This window comes from Diceros bicornis, chromosome 21 (genome assembly GCF_020826845.1).
Source record: "Diceros bicornis minor isolate mBicDic1 chromosome 21, mDicBic1.mat.cur, whole genome shotgun sequence".
NCBI lineage: Eukaryota > Metazoa > Chordata > Mammalia > Perissodactyla > Rhinocerotidae > Diceros > Diceros bicornis.
Window position 1 is genome coordinate 44,525,703 of NC_080760.1, and position 24,223 is coordinate 44,549,925.

The window sequence follows — 24,223 nt, forward strand, 5'->3', positions numbered from 1 at the left end:
CATCAGTAAACTAGGGACAATGAGAGTCCTGAATTATAGGATGGTCGTGGCGGCTACACACAATAATGTATGAACAAGCACACAGGGCCTGGTACATGCGAACAATCTACAAACGGTAGTAGCCTTTATTATTTCTAGAACTGCATCCACAACGGGGTTGAGGGTGGGTGGGGGGAGGGCTGACATGAAAATATGTTGGGAAATGCAAGAAAAAGGAAGAATAAGGAAATTTCTACCCAAAGGCTCTTTTACAAACGAATACTACTTCCAATAAGTAGATGTGCATGCTTTGGATCAGACATTTCAAAGACTGAGCCTTTTTGGAAGTTCTGGCCTTGAAATACGAGCAGTGAATCAATCTGTGGTATAGTTTTTCATCCATTATCTGCTCTACACTAAAAAAGGAGCTTATACAACTTTAAGTCCCAGTGGCCACAAGGAGGAATGTTAAGTGATTTCCAGAGGACTGGTGGAACCTGGATCAGAACTCGGGCTTCCAGAATGTTTGTTCAGTGCACGTTATGGTTTCCCACGATGTGTGATGTGTATACTTTGAGCAGCTGCCAAAGAACGGACGTCCTGGGGGACATTGCTCTCAAGTATTAATCATAAGAACCTCAAGTGTGAGAAGAGGGTTAATCTCATGGCCACCATGAACTGGATAATTAGCTGTATTTTTTTCTTTGCTCTTTTCTGTAAGGACCACAGTGTCAAATCTGTGGTCTATTTCTAGCCATCGTATGGGACCCTGTTATGCATTTTGTGAGGCGATCACAATCCTAGACTTCATCTTCCTTTGCTACCTTTATTCTCCCTTTGTCCTCATTTCCTTGTTAATTTTATTTAAAGTGTGTTAAAATATGTGTTGGTCTGTTATAATGTAGGTGATAAACAAATTACTTTCTCTCTCCAAACGTGAAGTGTAATGACATGCCACTTCAAAAATCAAAGTCCCCACAAACCCCAATCTGCCCACAGGCCTGTTTTCTGATCAGAGGCCGGCCTTGGCAGTCTCCTGAGACAGATGGCTGAGCCCATCCCAGTGGCGGGACTGCAGTAACGTGATGCCTGGGCTATTCTGGGTGCTGTGGACATTGTGGTTCCGGCAGGGAAGAAGCCTGGAGTGGCCCTCCCTGCACACCAGGGCTCTGTGTGCAGATGGACAAGGAGGCACGGCCAGGTGCGGGCTGAGGTACCGTCTCCCGTCTTCGCTTCACAGGCAGAGAAACAACTGCTAAGAGGGGGAGTGGCCGACGGAATCACTGAGCTATCACGTGCAGACATGGCAATGCACGTAGCGGGTGAGGAGCGCAGGCTCTTCGGCCATAAGGTGGAGACGAATCCTGGCTCCCACTGACCTGCTGTGAGAACTCAGGCAGGTGATTTAACCTTTCTGGGTCTCAGTGTCCTTAAAATCAAGGTCCCAGCATTTGGGGAACTGTGGTTAAGAATTAGATAAGTACTACTGACTAGCCCCATTTTACAGCTGGAGAAACTGAGGTATGGAACAATTCAAAGATAACTGCTGAAAGCCACAGGGCTACCGAGTGGTAGAGAGGGATTAGAATCCAGGCAGCATGACACAGGGTCCACACTGGAGCACTCTGCTCCACTGAGACAGGAAGAGCACATGCCCGCGTGAGGGGTTCCTAATGCTGGGAAAGCAGAGACGCGAACAGAACCTGTGTGGTAACCCCTCTGCCGGGGGGGGGAGCAAAGAGTGGCAGTGTGGGGTGGTGGCCGGACAGGGGAAGCCCTTTTAAGCTGGTCCCCAGAGCGTAGATCTTGAAGGATGACTAAGCATTAACATGAATGAGTGGAATATTCTAGGATGAAGGCAAACTATGAGCAAAGGCTCAGATCTTAGAGGAAAGAACGTAGTTTGGGAACCCGGTGTACCTCAATACAGCAGGCATGTCCTGTTTCAGGGGGTAAGCAGGTGAGGCCTGGGGCGAGCTAAGGGAGAGTCAGTCCCACCTCCTCATGCCTGGTGTCTAACCCCCGGCCCTGCTCCTGACCTCAGACAGTCCAAGGTCCCTCATCTCAGAGGCTGGGGAGAAGGAGGTTTAGGGGGACACAGGAGCACTGGAAAGATGGGTTCAGAGAGGGAGCCACGGGCATCATAAATACTGCCTAGGGGTCTGACTCTCATGTGCTTTATTAATAGGCAATTTGTCCCGTCTCTGGCTTCTGGAACACAATGTCAGCGGGAGACAGGCAGGGATAAAACCAAGCACGTGATCCTACAACACAAAGGATCAGAGCGACTCAACCCGCCTGATGAGACGCCTGTTGCTGACCTGTGTCTACAGATGCCTCAAGTAATACTCACATCTGTGCAGATACTCCAACCCAGAACGGCCCCGATAGTCCCAGAACTACCACCTGGGGTTGTTCCTGAGGGACCAGCAAAGTTCGTGACATGGGGAACTGTCACTTTTGCCGTGGATAGGTTCTGACTTTTGTCCCTGTGGCTGTGGGGGGGAGGCTCCGTCTGGTGAGAGAAGCCAGCAGGCTGCTCATAGCCCACATCTTTGAGATGCTCGGATGCTTCTGGCTCACTGTCTGGTGGCACTAACTCACTCTCATCAAGTGGTAACTTTGTTGCTTAGTGAAAAATGCCCCTCACCCACAAAAAATACCAAAAACCAAAACAAACAAAATACCAGCTTCTAGTCCTGCTGCTGAGTGATATGAAAGAAATCTAAGAAAGTGATGATTCTTAAGCCAGAAAACAGAAGTTTGGTAAATTTAACTGTAGACCGACTGAGTCTGTAAGGTGCATACAGACATTATAAACTTTACACAGAAATCAAAACCAATTACACTACAGGATCAAAGTTTAGTGAAATTTGAAAAGAAGATTAATTTGTGATTTGTGGTATGAAAATCTGTACAGGACACTGTGGCCTTCGCTGGAATGTTATTTTGGGGAAAGTCCTCTTGAAGGCCCTGGAATGCACCTCTGAAAATGTCGAGGACACACTTAGCGCTGACGTGTGCCTATGCCACATCCCCCCCCGTTCTTCCCTGGGAACTGATTCCTTAACACCCACTGCAAACATCACCCCCTCTGTGAAGCCTTCCCCTGCAGTGTAACACTATTTTTCAGCATTTCCATGGTATTTGGTTAACATGTCAACCCGAACAGTCAAGAACACTACTCAGTTCTTTACCCGTCTCCCTCATTAGACCATGAGCTCCTTGAGCACACGGGTTGAGAAGGCCCAAATAACTGGCACGTAAATATGCTGAGCGAATGGCTAACCACGCAGACGTATTCACGCACACTCTGGGGCATTGGGGCCAGATGACAGACAGGTGTGCCCGTCTGCAAATGTGTAGTATGGCTTTTTGCAAAAGCTCCAGAAATTCAGCCTGACATAGACTTTTGATGAGGCCTTTAAAAGCATTCAGCTGAATTACTTATCAGTTACAACTAAAAACCAAACAAAGAAGCAACAGTGACACTCGCTGGAACAGCAGGTGACACATGCCAACCAGCATGCTCTTTGAGCAAAGATTCTCTGCGTGCAGAGTGGCCCAGGACCCTGCTGGGTGCTGGGGAGACACTTCTTGACTTAAATTGCTGGTAGGCTAGCGAAGAATTTGGGGAACTAAAAAGATAGACAAAGAAGGAAATTATGTTCCCTGTGGATGGAAATGTGTTATCTGTAGTCAATGTCACCGAAATAGTTAAACTAACGGACTCTGGGTAGGTTTACTGATTCTCAAGTGATTACTGAGTGCCGACTGTGTCCTGCGCTTGATTCTAGGCCCCGTAAACACAGGAGAGAACAGGACAGACAAGGTCCTTGCTCTCATGGAGCTTACACTCCAGAGAGAGCAAACAACCAAACACAAATAAAATACTTATCGACTGTGATAAGGTGCTCTGAAGGAAACGGGTGGGGAAGAAGCTCCGTTAGAGAGTGGGGCCAGGGAGACAGACAGATGAGGGGAGCCAGCCTCTCAAAGCGTATGACTGAGGTGCAGAGAGTGGAACGGTCTCAAGGGGAAAGAGCCTGCTGAACCCGAGAGGTGACAGAAGCCGGTGTGGAGCGAGCAGAGCAAAGCAGCAGGGAAGGAGTTGGGAGCTGAGAGCCGACCACGCAGAGCCCTCTAGGTCCCACGGAAGGAGCTGGCGTTTTTTATCTGAAGCACAAGGGGAGGTGATTTATACTTTGAGAAAACCATTCTGGCTGTTGTGAGGAGAATGGATTACTTTGCTTTTCTGAGCCTTTGTTTGCTTATCTGTAAATGAGCCTGACAATCTCTCTCTCACAGAGCTGCTACTGTGACCGAATGAGATTTTGTGGAAGGCTTATTAATTAGCACAGTGTCTGGTGCACAGGAAGTGCTCAGCATCTTATTATTATTATAGTTTTTAAATGGCCCTAAATATTTTGCAAAATGTGTCTTGGCCTCAGCAGGCAGTACAATCCTACTTAGACGTATCCACGCCCTCATCCGAGTTGTGTGCAGTCTGGTCCGTTTGCTGAATATGCTGAGTCCACTGCCCACAGAGCCCCATGCACTGCCTGGCCCCGGCAGCGTTGGCCCTGACTGCAGGATGACTTACCCCAAGGAACTGCGCCTTTGTTTGGGGGCCCGTGAGGTAGTGGGCTGGGAGGGTCGGACAGGGTTCTCTTGTGTCCGGGTGGTGGGGGAGGAGGCCTCTTCTTGGACAGGGTGGAGCTGCCACTAGAGGTCTGGGTGCTTAGAGGGAGTGTTGAAGGTGGGCCAGTTGAACCTAGAAAGGAATCGAATGGGGCAGGAAGGTTAATCCCAGTCTCACAGACAGAGCAGCCAGTATGCAGTTACTTCCACACGTCAAATGTGGGGCGAGACACAGAGACAAGAGGACAACGCTGGATATGGCCAATCCCACCAACTCAAGAGCTCACAAAGGTTTTCAAAAATCGCCGGTAAAAAAAACTACAACAAAAGAAAGGAGAGTGGGCACTTTTAAGGAACAAAATGCCAGTCAACATGCAATGCTAATGGGTTTAGATCATCATTTAGGTAACAATGGGAAAAATAAAAAACATACGTTTTAAACCAATAACTCACTGGAATCACTGCAAAGTCTACTGAGAAAGAAGGCACACAGCATTGCCAGCAAATCAATGGAGAGAGAGCAGAGATGGGCTAAACTTTCAGGGGGCCACAGGCTGAAACATGAAAGCATTCATAGAATAGGATTTTTCCCTCCACTACGACTTTTTCTTTTAGTCAGCAAACTTGCCTGAAGGTTTTTCTTCTTTAATGACTTCTGAATAATGAAGGATCTAATGTAAAGAGTTACTTGGAAAAAAGGGAAATCCCCCACATCTTTTTTCCTCCCATTCTGAATTGTTTTAGAAATCATACATCTACAATTATATTGAAAGCCTGAACAAGTTATATAAATTAGACGTTGATTTCTATAGATTTAAAACAAGACAACTCTCTCCAGAGGTAAAGACAAGACGGCAGTAATGATATTAATATCACACTCATGCACACAAACTATCACTGCAAAAGCTGACTTTTTGACCTAATGTTTTAAGAAAAAAGGAGTCTGTTTTTAAGAGCTGTTCCGGGAGTAGTATGTATGTCATCAGTTTTGTTTATTCAAAGAGACACTGACGGGGCGGGTGTGTGCCAGGCACCATATGCTGGGCACTCTGACAAATACCTTTTCACGGTTATTACCAGGTATACTGTGTTCACGGACAACTGCTTCCACAAACATTAAAAGGAAAAAAAAAAAAGGAAAGAAACAGAAAAAAAGCTAAGAACACTGCCACACCAAATGTTTAACACAGGCTGGTAGATACGTGGCGATCCAGAAAGGCTCCAAAAGAGCTTTTTACATTCTGCGTGTTAAAAGTAAAGCTTCCTTACTGCTGGCCTCCTTCCTGGGTCAAATTTGATAGTTCCCATTACCAATTACCGGTCAGTGCCAACGCTGACTTAAACCACTGTTTCTCAAACACATTCTCATCTTGAAAGTAAATCCTGTTAATCTCAGTAAAATGATCATCTGCTTTAGGATTAAATGGCCCTAGATGTCTAATTTATTCTCAGTCCTTCTGATGTGATACACGACGGAAGCCTTACCGTTACCCCAAATCAACGCCTAATTATGGCACCAGTCACTGTGGTTTCAGAAACTACTTTATTTTTGTAACGAAGTCCTTGTTATTACAGCATTTGTATAATGCTTCGTAGTTTTCAAAATGTGCTCGTATATCGTATCCCCCTTGATATTCATAAACCCCGTGAGGCAAGTGGGTCGGGTATTAGTCCCCATTTTGCAGCCGGGAAAGCAGAGACCCAGTGTGACCAAGGTTACAGGGCCACGGGGGGGCGGAGCTGGGAGTGGCGAGGCACGTACCCCTCGACGCTGCTGTTCCTGAGTGCCACGGCAGCATTTCCTGTGCCGGGCACACGAGGAAAACAACAGCAACAACAACAGATGCTCAGTATTAGGAAGTATAACTTTCCTCTTGGAAATAAATGGAGAATAGATAATAGACAATGAGGAGATTCTCCAGCGACTGCATCTTTATCGCCATCTAGGGACTTTCTGATGCACTGCCTCTGAAAGGTCATTCAATCAAGTTCCAAACCCTGCCTGGAAACAAAAACTGCCCGAGACAAAATGCCAATGGTGCCATGTCTCTGGGCAAAGCTATATGTGTATGTGATTTCAGGAAAGATCAGAACAGAGTCATCCTGTAACCACAGACCATGCAAAATCAAGCCTCCTGAATCATCATTTCAAAAATGAAGGGATTAATGTTCCACATGTCATCACAGACTTGTCTCACTTTCTTCATATCACTTGTTACAACCTGTAATTATTTGTCTTTGTTTACTTGCTTCTTGCCCATCTCCCCCACCAGGCTGCAGCTTCTATTAGGGCGAGGCTTGCCTCTGGCCTAGTGTATAGTAAGTTGAATTTAATAACATAGTATTGAATAAATGGATGTACAAATTGCTACTTCTATCGTTTTAAGGCTCGTGATTCATTTTTTTTTTTTTGTGAAGAAGATCAGCCCTGAGCTAACATCCATGCTAATCCTCCTCTTTTTGCTGAGGAAGACCGGCTCTGAGCTAACATCTATTGCCAATCCTCCTCCTTTTTTTCCCCCCAAAGCCCCAGTAGATAGTTGTACGTCATGGTTGCACATCCTTCTAGTTACTGTACGTGGGACACCGCCTCAGCATGGCCGGAGAAGTGCTGCGTCGGTGCGTGCCCCGGATCCGAACCTGGGCCGCCAGCAGTGAAGTGCGCTCACCTAACCGCTAAGCCATGGGGCCTGCCCAAGGCTCGTGATTCTTAAGGAAGACAGTATGTCTCACTGAGGGTGACTGATCAAAAACCAGGGCGAAGGGGAAATAGGGAGGGACAGTGCTAAGTCTGAAAAGGAATAGTCAATACTATAATCTAATTTCATAGAAAACACGCACACAGACCCATCTATTGTTTTGTAATAGAAGCTACAGAAAGGAAGATACCACAAAATTTTCTTGCCAGGTAGGGTATGAGTTAAAAAAGGCTGAAAAACACTACATTACATAGACCCCAGAAAAGCAGACTTAAAATTTTTTAGGATTTAAAGAGCTCAGAAGACTTCCAAAATGAATAACTGGTCTCGAAGCACTAAAGGGGATGTTTTATGCAAATACACCTGAGTATCAGCTCAGTCAGGAAAGAAGCAATTCTGGCAGGATAAAGAAAGCTAAAACAAAACAAAATAAAAAAGAATAAACACAGCATCAAACAAACTCAAAAAGGAATGAGAGGCAAGATTAACAGGTGTGGGGGAGACTGGGACAGCCAATGTGCTCCCCTTCACTCTGTCAGGGCCTGTGTAGGCAAGGAGAAAATGCCCCAACCTTCATTTGCCACTAATACTGGCTATTATGTCAAATTATCTTCTAATTCTTTTTCTTAAAAATATCAGTCTAGTCTTCCACAGCTGCTATGAATAACTCTGAGGTTAGTTAAGTTATTAGAAGGTCTTCTAAGAGGAGACAGAGAGCACCCCAGCTCTTCCTGAGGGGTCACATGAGGGTCACATGCCTGGGTGGTTGCCCTGCATCTCCAACAGCCTCTTGGTCACTCCATTTGCACATTCTGCCGTGCCTTCAACTCTAATGTCCCTGCTGAACCCCCCTGAGCTGTGCTGCCACGAGCACCTCAATGTCATCAGCTCGGGGAGGCCTCTAACTGAGGTCTATACCTCAGAAGCGTGCCCAGCACATGGCCAGAGCTCAGGAAGCTCATGCACATGATGACACTGTGCATCTCCGAAGCCGCTGTGCTCTCTCTGGCAGGCGACCGGCAGCCTGCAGGCCAAAGCCCTGTTCTACATTCCTTGAAGGCTGCGGCTCTCTCCTGAGACCCTCCCGGGAACTGACGTTTCCTCTGCTCACTAAAGCTCCTGTATGGAAAAACAACGTATTCATAGACTACAGAGAGGGTTTGAATAAAATCTCACCAGATACGACTCTATCTTCAACAACAAGGAAATCTATTCATTTTAAGCCTAGAAAAACTGTCCTTCTGAAAAATCATTCACCTACACCTAAACATATACATATAAAAAAATCCATTCATAAATCACCATCAGCACGCTTTTCAAATCTTCTCCACTTCCTAAATTCTCCAGAGCTACCATTTACTGAGTGTGGGTGCCTGACCTAACGCTCAGGAGTTTAATACACATTATCTAGAACTCACCTTATAAAGCAGTTTTGTTATCACGACCACCTATTTTAAGCATAAAGAGAGCCAAGGTTCAGAGAGTTGAAGAGAGGAGTCACTGGCCAGTCACAGCCAGTGACTCGGGCTCCGTGTGACTCGAGGCCGGGCTCTCGGCCCTGACAGTGCTCTGCTTCACCTGTGAATGGCACCACGTCCACCTGGTTGGAACATTCAGAGACTTAACTGTGTTCCTCCTCACCTCTGCATCTGTGAAGGGTCTGCTCAAATGTAACCTCATCCAGAAGCCTTCTCTAATCCATCCCCTTTGCCCCGGAGCAACTCCTTCTATCTCTGAATTTCCACAAGGCTTAAGGGACTAATCATTCTCCACCTTGTGTTAGAGCTGTACTTTCCCAGGCTGTAAGCTTCCTTAGGGCAAGATCCATATTGTCTTTACATCTCTCTGAGCCTGGCACATTCTGGACACTCAATATAAGCCTATGGCAGTAATTCATGGTGTAAGTCAGGAGGATTCTTTTTTCAATATCCTTGTACCTTTGGTTTTCAGTAAAACAGAAAACCCAGAAGTCTTCTATGCTGGGAGACCAAACAAAAATACATCTTTGAAATTCAAAGAAAAAACAAGACCCAGAAGATGGCTTTAAAAATTATGCTGACAATTTTTGAAAAAAATTGTCTGCAGAAGTATAATTTACATATTCTAACATGCCATATATAAGTATTAATGACATAAGTTATATTTATACAACTCGGGACAATACAAATGAAAATTTTATCATTTCCTATTGCTTTTCACAGTACAGAGCTTAAGAGTGAAGTCTGTTACTTTAAAAAGCAGACAAAGACACAATATATTTATTTAGAGAACAACTGTGTGTATAGAAGGAAGAAGCTATTATTGTCTCCATGCTCAGATTGGGAAACAGAGGCACGGCGAAGTGGAGGGGAGGGTGCAGGCACACTAAGTCAGCAGCAGAGCCGGCCAGGATTCCAACACGGCAGTGTGACGCCGTGAATGACACCGTGCTACACACAGAACACAGCATCAGCTATTCATTTGTCCTCCAAACTCCTTCCAGGACACTGATAATTAAGAGAAAAGTACTGGGATTCAAGGGGCTCAGGGTTGGTTCTTTCACAATGACTCAGACATTCCTGCCCACAAGAAGCGTAAGGATTTCCCCGGCTTCCCCTTCCACAGCCTGGCGGTCGGGTGATGTAGCTAGCGAGCCGGGGCCAATGCCACTGCTGAGGGCAAAACTCACAGATGCCCTCTAGGCCGGCAAGGTGGCCAGTGCAAGGTGACAGATGTGTAATGCTTTAAAAAGGATTGGGGGAGACTGATAAAAATAGGCCGAAAAAACCACAAAAAAATCCAACATCAATAAAGGACAACAGCCCACGGGAAGCTTTAAAATCGAGCCACTCAAACGGCTGTCTTCCCATGAGATAAAAAATCCAGGCAACTGTGAAGTCATCAATATATGAATAATGCTGCTAATAGGAAAACATTTCCAGGGCAAGTCTGAATAGTTCAGGAATGCACTTTCATGATGGCAGGCCACCTTCATGTCCCAAGGTCTTCCCTTTCCACTCCCCTCTGCCTTCTTGCAGCCCCAGACATCCAGTTTAGTTGTATGAGTGACCCCTTCTTACTCTGGCACATATTTCTGGGATATGCTCTCACTGATTCGGCTGTTGTTCATTCATTCAACAAGCACGGATGGAGCGCCGCCCCCTCCCCACTCCACGCCAGAGACGCCAGGACAGCTCACTCACGGCCCCCGTGCTTGAGAAGTCTGGTCTCGTAGGAGGGGGACAGTGAAACAAAGACTGCCTTGGCCCTCTCTTCCAACCTGTGAGCAGCACCTCTCCTTCACGCGCCCACAGTGACCCCCCTGTGCTGCCCCTATGGCACACTTCCTGGCTTCCTCTCCGGCCGGAGTGCGAGCTCCGAAGAGGGTGCTCCTTCTCCACTCTTTGGCACCTTCCCAGTGCCCAGAAGACTTGCTGAACTGAACAGATGCAGCAGGATCAAACAAACTCCCACTTATTGAATGCTCGCTATGTGCGAGTCACTTGATAGACACCATTCCATGTCCTCTAAGCAGTGACCAGCATGGCAGACACCCAATCCTTATTTTCAGATGAAGACCCTGAAACACCGAGATCAGCTAAGTGTTAAAATGAGACCAGGGCAGGGACAGGATTGGCACGAACAGGGGAAGAAACCCCAGTCTCCTGGGTGGGGCAAGGGGAAGAAGGCTTCTTGGAAGAAGAGAAGAAAGTCTAGTGTCACAGCTGCCCAGGTGGCTGTGGTCTGGCTTGATGGACTGGATAGTGTGTGACTAACTATATTCTTTGATTAATGAGGGCATTAGTCTCTTCACTTAAACTGAAGGCAAGGGTTGCATCTGGCGTGATATTCTCCATGACACCGAGCAGTTGTGAACAAGCATTTACAAGGCCTTCAGGATGCCAGGCACCACGGTGCTCTTGTACGAATCAGCCGCCAGCTTAGCAGACCGGCGCTAGGGTCTGCGTGAGGGAGGGAGGCCCCATTATCAAAAATGTGCATGAAGCGCAGGGTCAATACTTACAGGAATTCACATGACACTCAGAGGGGCTACGTGACGCCTGCTTCTAGGGACTGATTTCACGAGCAGATGGGAATGAACTGTAATTAATGTATCAGTTGTTGGTATTTCTAAAAGCTTGAAAAAGTTAGTCCTTTTAACTAAGTTAAATAAGCTTCTTGAGATCAGATTTATCATTCACTGACATGACAAATCCTTTCTTGAGTTAAGGTGCTTACATTGTGTGGGGTTTCACTATTCAGAGCACCTGCTCCTTTACCAGACCTGGGCGACCTCACTCTGGCCCCTACTACCAAGAGGACTCTTAGAGTTGAGGGTTGCAGTGGCCCCAATGCCAGAGGCATATCCTTCATGGGGCACTCACTATGTGCCAGGTGCTGAGCTAAAAGCTTCCTGTCCTTCCCATTAATCTCCACAACTGTCTCATGTCAGGTACAGTTCTGTCATCACTCTGTAAGAAGTATGGAACTGTACAATGGGAGAAAACTGCAGTTCTACAGCTTAAAATTACTTACAAATGGAGTAAAACAAAACACAAGCAAGCAATACGTGTTTCACATACCTGTTCTGTGGGACGGGTATCATGTTGCTCACTTACATTCTTCCGTATTCTAGAAACATCTATAGAGTCTTAGCTTAACAATCCTAACAGGAGTCTCTCACAGTAGTTCAAGGCTTTGCATTTTACAAAATGCTTTCTCCATATATATTGTCTCACCGGATTCTGATGGCAATTCCTTGAGGAAGGCAAGACAGAAATGGACCGTCTTCCTCAACATGGAAAAGAAGAAACTAGATCTGGCTTGCCATCTTAAGGCCCATTTTAATTTTCTATCCTATTTCAGCCACTGTTTGACCAGAAGTAAATTCTTTAACCTTTCCAGGGCTCAGTTTCCTGAGCTGCACAATGTGTTGCAGATTGGTTTCACCCTTCAGCATCTTCTAGCTCTAAAAAATCCAGGGTCTACAACGTAATTTTAGCTTGAAGATGAAAAACAAACCAGTCTTGGAAAGCCTGAAGAACTTCTAGTCTTAATAAACATATAGTGAAGTTGGGGGTGGTGGGGAGCTGCTGATCAGGAGTGAGAACTTCCGTGTACTTAAATTTGTAGCTTTGATTTAATCTCGCTGGACCTCACATCTGAAGAGGGGTTAGGCAGCAAAATGTTTCTGCCAAAGGCTTAGGGTGGTGAGGGTGGGGTTCTGAATTGCTGAGTTCTTCCGACCTGGACTGGAGCTCTGCTCTAACACAAAGGGGCTTTGCTTGGTGGCAATTTAGGTCAAACTTCCTTGCATTGAAATAGGGCAGCTGGAGTTTCTTGCAAATATTCCTGAGCTGGATTCAGAATAATTCTTCCTACTTCTCCTCTCTGTATTCCTCTTATCAGCGGGGACTTCATCATGAGTGTCTCTTTCTGCCTCACTGGAAGCCATCATCCTTGAGACTCCTAAACCCACAGCCGTGGAAATGACTTCTGCTGCAAGCAGAGACCTCTGCTTTACTTGCCGTGGCAAATGAACGGCAGATTCAAGACACTCTTGTTTTCATGCAAATGGTTCTATCAGATCAACGAATGAAATGAAAAAAATGTAAGGTCTTCAAAACAGAAGAGAATTATCTCTGCACAGAGCATCAGCTGATCTTCAACAATGTCTTCTAAGAACTCCATTCTAAACATTATCACTCTTCCAAATGTGAGGGCGCACGAGCCAGGCTAGCTACAGGATGTAGCTCACGTTTCACGTCCCTTATGAAAGTCACGGGAAGGTTGTGCTCCTTGTGTCTCACCAGCATGGGCCAAATCTCTGAATATGATGTCTTGCTAAGAGCAGCCTGGAAGGACACTCTGATTTTAGTAAAAAGGGATTTCTATTTCCAATTACGGGTTTTTTTTGGGGGGAGTGGAGGGTAACTAGTCTATGCTTAGTTGACCACAGTTGCTGCACCCAAGTCTCTAAGCACTTGTTTCAGCAGCTGGATCACTAAATAAACTTGGTCTTTGTCTTCCAGGCCTTTGGTAAAGAGCTAATCAGAATTCATTCAGGTAGAAGAGATATGCTTAGAATTGAGTCAGATCAAATATACTGAGTCAGACATAAAATATATTATGAGTTTCTGTCCCCTTGAGATAAAGTTACAAAGGGGAGGAGGGAGGTGAGGGGCCCTCTTGGCCCCCAGGACTCTGGTGTCCTTCTCTCCTGTAGACCTTTTTCATGATTCTCACTTACCTGGAGGCTCTCTGAATAGGTACAGGCAATGCCTCTCTAGACAGGTCATCACTACTATGTTGGTAACCACAATTAGGGGGTGTGAAACCTTTCAGAGTAACTTCTTTGATAATTTTATTTTGTCTGGAGGTTTCTCACGGTCCTCTTTAGGGTGCAGAAAGGGAATCTCTGCTCTTATCAGATTGCTACCCTGATGGAGAATATCATTACCTAGGTGAGCAGTAACACAGTACTCTTCATTACAGATCTGCAACTTGGTATGTCAGCAATTTAAAAAAAATTCTGATGCCCTATTTACGTGCATTCTAGTACAATGTATGAAACAGTAAGAAAAACACTGCAAATTAAACCTTTGGCTCACGTGTGCTGTTACTCTTATGGCCACTGGTTATCTTTGATGAGTACCGTTCATGCTGAAGCCTTATTTTAACTTTTCTCTGTTATTTTATGATCTATGAGGCCATTTGGGGTCTCTCTAAGAACACAGCTCCCATTTATAACACTATTTCAATGGAGAATAAGCTCTGAAAAAACACTGTTTTGAATACAGCTCACATTTCCCAGAAAATAGCCCCAGTGTGATTCAAATAGGCACGGCATTGTGCACTGAGAGGCCCTCGAAGCCTGTGTTAGCATGAGCTGAGCACACAGGGAGAACCCTGCAATTACATTTACTGGCTGAGACCAAACCCAAAGCTACAGCTCTGGGTACCTCTCCATTTCTCCCTGGCTGCGTGACCCTTTGATGCTGGCAATTCTGTGCCTCGACTTGTCCCTGCACAGGTGGGAACACACTGACTTTCTGAGCAGGGCACACTCTGTGGATTCAGGATCCAGGAGAAGCGCTGTGTTGCTACAGAACAGGGTGGTGGACTGTTAGCCTGCGGCACTAGCCCCACGGAGGCATTTGATGAGGCACTGCATAAATAACCCTCCTCTGGGTCAGATTCTTCCCCAGGTGGTGTCCCATGGAAAAACAGTCCTCATCAGAGAGCACAGGAGTGTGGGCTCAGGTCACACGGGACTTGGGTCAGAATCCCAAACAGCTGGGAACTGTAGGCCAATTATTCAGCATCTCTGAACCAGTCCCCTCGGCTATGTGATGCCAGCAATTGTAGTACCGACTTCATTTTGTGAGCCTGAAATGGGAAGTGCTGGGCTGAGGGCCTCGCATAAAACAAGCACTCCATAACTATTAACTACCACTATTACTACTACTATCTTCAGAAGAGAGACATTTTAGCGTAGAGAAAAGTAACTTTTCAAAGAACTAAAATCCCACCCCACATTATACAGGAAAGAGCACAGGTTTTGGAGCCTATGTAGACCTTGGATGGAATCTCAATTCTACCACCTACAGGGTGTGTGACCTTGGGCAAGTCAGTCTACCTCCTTAAGCCTCAGTTTCCTCATCTGTGAAATGGGCACAAAAGCACATACCTCATAGAACTGTGTGAGGTTAATACAAGATAATGCATGAGGAGTGCCCACAACACTTGCTACTCGTCCTTGGCAAATGGCAAGGTCCCTATTTCAAGCTGCCCCTGACCACACATTCCATACTTTGCCACTCAAATGCTCCTTGCAATTTTTACCTCAAAGCTGGGTACACCACCAGCCTTGAGGATGGAGTCACAAAGGCCTTCTCAAAGCCCGTACCTTTCCCAGCATTTCTAGGAGGCAGCGGAGGCGCCTCCGAGGTTGGAGATGTGGGCGAGTCTGTGCTTGTGGAGACGAAGATCTGGTTGGTGAAGGCGCCATAGGAGAGCCGCTGTTTGTCCCTTGGAGTGCTGAATCCAGGCAGTGACAGCTTGTCCTGGGGAGAGATACTGGAGGAGTGGCAGAAGCTCTGAGGTCTCGGTGAGCGCTCTTTCTTGATGGGGCTTGGCTGGTAGATGAAAGCACAGGGTAGGGGGGAGACAATAATCAAGGACTACACTTCAGGTGTACAGAAGGTCTCTGTGGGGTGGGCTTGTTGGGAATGTGGGTTCCTGTGGCTCTCTGCACTTTATGAGGTCAGCCACCATGAGAGCCTAAGAGCCACGACACAGTACAAGCGAAGGATCCAGATACTACACTTGTGATTCTCACGTCACCATTACCAGAGTCACAAGAGGGAGACACTGGTTAGGGATCAGCAGTATTCAGAAGCATAAGGGCACAGTCAGATTTAACCTTCAATTAACAAACACCTGCCCTGTGCAGGACACTTTCATCAACATCTGAACAGTTTCCACCTACTGCATTTGTAATCTATGACCTTCATTCTTCCTTCCTGCTCAACTCTTTCATGTCCAAGTTTTCAATCCTCACCTCTCTTCTCATTTTACATCCTCTTAGAAAGTAACCTCATTCATCCACACACTTGGATTCCCAACCATTTTCAACTGCCTATGAAGGATCACTGGTGTTTACACTCCTGTTGACAGCATTATGATCCATGCAACTTTCCAAGTTAGAAACCTCACTGTCATCTAGAGCCATGGGGTCCTGCATGGAGAGCTCAGAAATGTCTTAAAGCAGCCACCCACCAGCTCCCACTGAAGCACTGGCCTCCTGAACAGCCCCTGACTCCAGTTTCTTTCAATTCTAGCCCATTTTCCACCCTGCAGCCAGAGCTGGTAGGAAACATTGCTCTTCTGACAATAAATCTCTGTTGGCCTCTGACTGCTTGCATAAAAGCCAAAAGGCCAAACTCCGCCTGCAATGCCCTTCTGATCTGGGCTGCCTGGCTCTGCAGGGTAGCCTCCTGCCTCTCCCCACCCAACCCATGCAACGGTACCCCACACACCGTGCTTCTAACCCTCCTCAGATTCCACGCTCCATCCCGACCCCTGGCCTCTGCACATGCTGCTCTCCCTCCCTGGAAGGATGCATTCCTCCCCGCTTCTTTGCCTGGCAAGCTCCTCCCTACCGTCAGAACCCCATTCTCCAACGGTACATCCTTGATCAGGTCTTCGTGGCTTGCCAGGGCTGAGGCAGCTGCTCTGTCCTCTGAATACTTCTCAGGAACTCCCCCAAACTCTTATTATAATGGTATCAACTGTATTATCATTTACCTCCTCTCAAAGTGCTGCATGCCTTTAGGACAGCTTTGCAATGCCCATCGTTGACCACTCCTTACATCCTGCCTGGGACAGAGGAAGTGCTCAATACACATCTGATGAAAAACGCACGAATGAACCTTCCGAGATAGTTAAGAGCTACCTATCCGAGTCAGACAGAACTAGGTTTAACCCTGAGACTGTCTTTACTAGCTGTGGGACTTCAGACAAAAGCTGCAAAATCTCTGTGTGTCGGTGTTCTCTTCTGTAAAACGGGGGCAATAATAATGCCATAGTGGGCTTTTAGTAAAGATGGTCTGAGGTAACACAGGCATGCCTTCCGCTGCTTAGGCTGTATTTAAGTACTCAATAAATGATGACTTACTATTTATTAATTAGCTGTTTTGATGGCTAATTTTATGCATCAACTTGGCTAGGCTATGGCGCCCAGGTGTTTGGCCAAACACGAGTCTAGATGTCGCTGTGAAGGTATTTTTCACATGTGATTAACATTTAAATCAGATTTTGAGTAAAGGGGATTACCTTCCATAAAGGGGGGCCTCATCCAATTAGTTGAAGGGCCTAAGACAAAACACTGAGCAGCCCTGAAGGAGAAGGAATTCTGCCTCCAGACTAGACTGCACCGTCAGCTCCTGCTGCAGTTTCCAGCCTGCCAGCCTGCTCTGCGGGTCCTGGCCTTCCTGGCCCTCACAACCATGCAAGCCAATTCCTTAAAGTCAATTCCTGTCTCTCTCTCTCATCCTCTTGGCTCTGTTTCTCTGGAGAACCCTAATACTGCTGTTAGTGGCACCCAACAAAGACTAAACATTGAACAAAGAAAATGGCCCTAGTACATCAGGTCAGAGGACCAAAATCAAGCTCACAAAGAATGGATCTTGTCCATATAGTGTAGAACAAAGGGAGAAGTGCTTAGGAATTCAGAGGCATTATTTATACTCACTTTGTCATCCAGATCATCATCGCTTTCATCCATCTCCTCCTGTCGAAGATTCCACTCATATTCTACGTGGACATGTGGATTGAACTTTCCAGATTTAGCCTGGGAAAGCTGAAAGTAACAACGGGTGGAACCATCTTTTTTAAATGCCAAACACCCTAATATTATATAAACACTGAGCAAATCCATCTTATTCGTGGTTTCAAATTAATCACCAGTAGCTGCAGTGTACTGCAGTGTACTTGCATGATTGTACAAAACTCATTGTACAGGCTGGGCTGCTATAAGACAGGCTAAAGAGGAACTGCGAAGAAGTACAGGCAGAGGCTTCTTTATTCTGATGACTTGACTTCTCTCCAAAATTAAAAGTGTTTTTAATATTCAAGTCAGCCTCAAAATGGCAAATTCCTGGCTGGAAGATGAAATCAGACTTAGTCAAGTATGAGAGGTAGCTCTTTGGAGTCAGATGGTCCCAGTTCAATCTGTGCCCACTTTTCTCACCCAGAAACGGGGGCAGAGATAACTGCAGCCTCCTCAAAGGGTTCTTATAAGGATAAGGACAACTGTTGGGCCTCGACCCAGACCTGATACTTAGCAGAAACTCCAGGGAATGTAAGGTGGCTCTCCCAGCTCCTCCCTTCCTGCGGTTCAGAGAATCTCGCTACGCTAAGGCCAGAGTTATAAGCAAGAACTAAGGGGATCAAAAAGGTGAGTGCACACAGAAGGGGGAGTGGGGGGCGCAGTGCGTTCACATTTTAAAACCACTATGCTCTGAACTTTACTTGCCAAATTTTTGGAAGTGGCTTCCCAAATAATTCTTCTTTACTGTTAAGCTACAGAGAAAGCCTAATAGTCTGGCAGATAAAAAGCAGGACGTCAGTCCATAAGCCCGTCTGGTAATAATACCTCTCAAAGGCCTTTTAGCTCCTGCATCAGAACTGCACTCAAAAGACATGTGGATGACAAATTTATCATTTTACCATTTTTTTCAAATGTAGCCTTAGTGCTTGTCTAAATTTCTTTAGCCAATGTTCAAAAAAATGAATCTGCTTCTTTTATCTCCAAATTTCAGTTTCTGACAATGACATTTTAAGGTAGTTGGTCTAATAAATCTCCCACGTCCATTTTTGCTTACCAGATCTTCACACTGGGTAGCTTTTAGTCTTTTTGCTATGTCCAGGGCAGTCTCTCCAGCCTGGTTAACTAAAATAGGGGAAAATAAAACTTCATAATTATCTGGGTTATATCTTGAAAAGGCAAGGAACAATAATCAAATCATAATGTAACACACAATCTCAGTTTTAGCCAACCAAATGCTCCGACTATGGTTATTAAGAGACACTTTGCAGCACTCTTACCGACATCCACAGTGGGCTTGCTCCTGAGAAGCAGCTTCAAACACTCAGGTTTATCATACATACTACAGTAGTGTAGAGCCGTATTTCCCAGGGCTGTCTGCTTATCCAGGTTCCCACTGAAAAATTAAAATATTATTAGAAAAAAATGACAATCTATAACTTAAAACTACAGATTAACTTATTTTACAGATTAACTAATTTTTATGCTAACAGGTGAGTCAAATTTGAGACCTACTTATTACAAGCAGAGAAAATTATGTTTCCAACATTACACCTAAATTTATAAGCAACATAATGACAATAATAGCCAGCATTTATTGAGTGCCTACTATGGGACAGACACTGTTTCTTAGCTTTTACCTGTATTAGCTCATTTAATCTTCAAACCACCCTCTGGGGTAGGTTCTATTATAACCTGTATTTTACAGATGAAAACACTGAGGCACAGAGTGGGTCAAGTGCTTGCTTTCAAGGTTATTAAGATATGGACAACAGAGCAGGGACTTGAATGCGGGCTGTTTGTCTCTGGAACCAATGCTCTTTTTTTTTTTTTTTTTTAATTTTTTGTTTATTGCAGTAACATTGGTTTATAACATTGTAAAAGTTTCAGGTGTACATCATTGTACTTCTATTTCTGCATAGATTACATCATGTTCACCACCAAAATACTAATTACAACCCATCACCAATGCTCTTAATCACTACACTGTACTACCTCTAAGGAAGAGGCGGAGGCATTTACTGTTTGGCTTGTTTCCAGGCACTATTCTTCATATATGGGTTCAAATTCACTCACTATTTTGATCTTCTCCTTTGGCTGAGCTCCAGTTCCTCATCATCTGTGGCTTACAGAACTACCCAATAAAGAATCCAGCAAGTCCAAATCTCCTGTGTTCAATATTATACTGCTAATAGTATGTCCCAAATTTGAATTAGCTATTGAGTCAGCCACACACACTGCTGTCTTTTATTGAACTTATGAACAATGAAAACTCATAGATCCTGTTGACCCGTGCTGTTAAGGCTTCTCTCTTTCAACCTCTCCTAATGCTGCAGGTTTAGGATGCAGATAGGATTTTACATTTATCTAGATCAGGGGTTGGCAAACTACAGCCCACAGGCTGTATCTGGCCCTGTATTTGTTTTTGTAAATAAAGTTTTACTGGAACATGGCCACGCTCACTTATTTACATATTGTCTATGGCTACTTTCACACTACAGTGGCAGAGGTGAATAGTTTCGACAGAGGCCTCATGCCTGCAAAGCCTAAAATAATTTATGGCTCTTTGCAATTCCCAATCAGTGCAAGTAAATCAGGCCACTGATGGGACTGATGTGTATTAACTTACAAGGCACATTCATAGAAAACAAAAACCATACCAGTTTTGTACAAGGAAGTCAACCAAATGGAGAGATGTCTGGTCGGCAGTTCGCACTGCAAGATGAAGGGCTGTCTCCCCGAGCTCCTAAAAAGGATAGTATAAGTAGGGTGATCACAGGTTCAACTTTGCCTAGAGCAGCTTCATTTACATCAGGTGCCCTAAAGTAATTATTCATAGCCCCCCTTTTCACTCTCAAATCGTCCTGAGTTACACATGGTCACTCAACGAATTAGAGCCTCATTATGTGGTGTTATGATAAAATGAGTCATCTTTTCAACAGATTTTCTGTATTCTCTTTAATCTTATGATTTCTGTGAAGCCTTACTTGTCCGGGATCCAGCAGTGGTTCCATCAGCTCAACCCCCTCTGCATAGACCTGAATTAGTGCAAGTAAATCCCTGGATTTGATGGCCTCAAGCAATTCATTTAGTTTAGCTGATGAAGATGTGCAGGTCTTCCTTGAAAATCTATGATCTACATACTTTGCAGTGATATATTCTTTCCGCACAGTCCTAAAATAGAGCAAAACAAAATGAAGAGGAATTTTTATTTTCCAAGAGCTAAGGAAGATTTACATTTTTCTGACAAGCAGTTCTCTTTGAGAAGAGTTATTTTAATTAAGGTACACTTCTTTTCCACATTCAAACAAACCAGGTTTTAGGCCAAGTTATTCCAATAAAGACAAAACGAAGAAACTGATATATATTTACTAGTGTGTGCAGGTAATATATAGTCACAAAATTAACGATAATAGCAGATTTCTTTTCCGCCTTGAGGAATAGCATGAGAAATCTGCTATTTACTACTACTTCAAACTCAGCTACATATAAAGAAATTTAAAAACTTAAAAAGTTGATACAATTCTAAAAGACCAATTATAAGTTTTCAGAGCTTTGTGGAAAGGATTTTAGCCATCTGATATAACTCCCTATTTTAATAGGTAACAAAATCGAGTCTCAGAAAGGCTGTCCTTAAAGCCACTCCCACAGGTCAAGCACTGAGCTCTGGAAGGATACAGACGAGCTGTCTTTCCTACAGAGATTTCAGTCAGGGAGCAGCAGACTGCTGCAGATAACACGGCCGAGGGGCCGGCCCCAAGGCGTAGCAGTTAAGTGCGAGCACTCCACTGCTGCCGGCCCGGGTTCGGATCCCGGGCACGCACCAATGCACCGCTTGTCAGACCATGCCGTGGTGGTGTCCCATATAAAGTGGAGGAACAGGGGCACAGATGTTAGCCCAGGGCCAGTGTTCCTCAGCAAAAAAAAAAAAAAAAAAAAAAAGAGGAGGATTGGCGTGGACGTTAGCTCACGGCTGATCTTTCTCACAAAAAATAAAAAACTAAATACAAAAAAAAGATAATACGCCCAAGGTCTGAGTGGGTACAGTGCATTTCTCCTTCTCTTGAGGACTCAGCCCTTCTCCACTTCAGCTCAAGTGGTTCTGAGACCACCTCCCAGCTGCAGGGGTGAGTATATGACCTAGTGGCCTGATGGCTGGTTACCTGTGCCACCTTTGGGGAAACGCTGAAATGGAAGTCAGCTCAGAGGAAAGCAGAGACAAGAGTCAGAAGGGTAAGCTAAATAAGGTCCAGATGATACTGTTTGTATCCTGTTGATACTGTTCAACATCCTGGATCCAGCAGTACCTGAACTCACCCTTTGAATTTCCTGGTACATGAGCCAATTAATAAAAAGACAGTAAATAGATTTTGGATTCAAATTCTACTTCTATAAGTCACACATACCAGCTGTGTGACTTTGGGTAAAATACTTAATCTTCATGAGCTTCTGTTTTTGTCATCTGAAAATAGGGACAGTAACTCATTGGTATATTTTGAATTAAAGAATGCACAGCACCTAATAGGTAAATCTTCTTTCTGAGAGGGCTCTAACTCAAGGGACATAAACTTTCTTGCTCAGATACAGCCATTCCATCTGTGGTAGCTGCTGCTGTGTCCCACATCCCACAGCCAGACAGCACTGTTTAAAATTGCGCTGACGCCTTTTTCTTTCATCTGGCTTGGCAGTGAAGAGTTGAGCTGGTTGGTGGTGGCACATGGCCTGTGGTGACTTGCAGATTCTCCTCAGTAATCAAGATCTTACTCTTACGGGTGTCCTTTGTGCTCAGGTAAAGTCCTTTTAGGATGGCATGGCCTGGCGAGTTGGAAGACTTCCAGACACCTGAAAGCATGGCCTTAGCCTGGCTTCTGAGTCTCCTGCTGCATGTGACTTACATAAAGTTTCAAAGGCAGCTACTGTGTGATAGATGGAGCATTAAATGTCTTGTCTGAGATCACCTGCAATGTACGTGATGCTGGGTAAATCAAGTTCTTGGCGCACCTCAGTTTCTAATAGTTTACTAATAGTAAACTATTAGTAATCACACCTGCCCGACTTACTACCTTTCAGGGAACTAAGAGCTTAGGTATGGAACAAAGAGTGATGCACAGCTATGGGTTCATTTCAAAGCTTCTTTTCTAGTGTTATCCAAGAGGGCAGAACCAGGATCAACGGTGGAAAGTTACAGAGAGGTAGACCGGTGACCACCATTTCCATGCATTAAGCTAGGCTGCAGCAAGGTCTGCAGGTGGGCTTCCTGTTGCTGGAAGCATCACGCAGACACTACACAACAATTTGGCAGAAAGAACGCACAGGGTACTCAGGTATCACATGGGGAGATGCCCCGGGTCACCTTGAAGATCACCTCCCACCTTGGGTCTCTAAGTCTGTGGCTGTAGGAAGTGTCTGAGCTCTCACCAGGCTCAGTACGTTCAACTTTTTCTAGGCACTCAGCCCACAGCCCTCTGGCAACTAAAGGCTTTCTGACATGCGGCAATAGGGAGGGTGGAAAATAGACTCGTCTGAAAGTCTGGACACCAGACTTCTAGTCCTACGGCTGATGAAAGACAACTCTCTCCTTTTGTCCCCCACCAAACCCGGTCCTTCCCATCTACCCTGGTTCAGGTAATGGTACAGGCCATTTACCTAATGCTCAGGCCAATAACCTAGAGAGTCATCCTGACAATTTCCTTAAACATCCCATATTTGGCTCTCCCTTCAAAATATATTGAGTATCAACTACTTTTCACCACCTTCACTACTATCATCTTAGTCCAGTTTATCTCCATTTCTCAGTGGATCTAGTGTAACAGGGTCTCTTCAGTCTCTGTTTCCACCTGCCCCCCAGACAGTGTGTCCTTCACTCATCAGCTACAGCTGGGTTTCCCAACCTCAGCCCTATTGACATTTGGGGCTGGATAACTCTTTGTTATGGATGGCTGTCCTAGGCATTGTAGGATGATCAGCAGCATCTCTGGCCTCTACCCACTGGATGCCAGTAGCACCTGCCCAAGTCCTGACAACAAAACGTCTCCAGACATTGCCAAGTGTCCTCAGGGGACAAAACCGCCTCTGGTTGAGAACCAATGAGCTGCAACGGTCCATCTAAAACGTAACTGAGACCATGTCACTCCCTCTGTTTAAAACCTTCCAATCACACTTAAAGTCCAGAAACATTCCAGGACCTACAGGGCCCTATGTGCCCTGGTCCCATCTCCATCTCACATGGCATCTCCCACCACTCTCCCAGTTCAGTTCGCTCCAGGCACGCTCACTTTCTCATGATGGCTTGATTAAACCAAGCCTGTCCCCGCTCAGGGCACCTACACTCATTGTTCCATCTGCTGGCCCGCTCTCCCCCATGTGCGTCCTGTGTATCCTTTAGATCCCCACTCAAACGTCAAGTCCTCAGAGATGCTCCCTGACCACCCTAATGAAAATGCCCCTATATTTCCACTCCTCCTCCTGTTATACTCTCTTCATAACACTTATCACTATGTGAAATTACATTATTTACTTTTTCATTCTCTGTATTTTCCTCTCCTCAGTCAGAACATAAGCAGGACAGGAAGTTTCTTGTTCTCTACTGTATCTT

The 24,223-nt window shown here is 45.3% G+C and overlaps 1 protein-coding gene across 3 annotated transcripts in view; it reads right to left on the minus strand.

Moving 5' to 3' along the window:
- Positions 1–24,223, minus strand: part of ASAP1 (ArfGAP with SH3 domain, ankyrin repeat and PH domain 1) — a 355,431-nt gene that overhangs the window by 19,243 nt on the left and 311,965 nt on the right. For 2 of the 3 annotated variants that reach the window (XM_058564942.1, XM_058564946.1), the window contains 7 exons: positions 20,616–20,802; positions 20,289–20,374; positions 18,909–19,024; positions 18,686–18,753; positions 17,554–17,661; positions 15,208–15,436; positions 4,583–4,753 (listed from right to left, as the gene is read on the minus strand). In XM_058564942.1, the coding sequence (XP_058420925.1) occupies positions 4,583–4,753; positions 15,208–15,436; positions 17,554–17,661; positions 18,686–18,753; positions 18,909–19,024; positions 20,289–20,374; positions 20,616–20,802 (965 nt within the window). The remainder of the gene's footprint in view (positions 1–4,582; positions 4,754–15,207; positions 15,437–17,553; positions 17,662–18,685; positions 18,754–18,908; positions 19,025–20,288; positions 20,375–20,615; positions 20,803–24,223) is intronic. The other variant, XM_058564945.1, reaches the window with a different exon arrangement.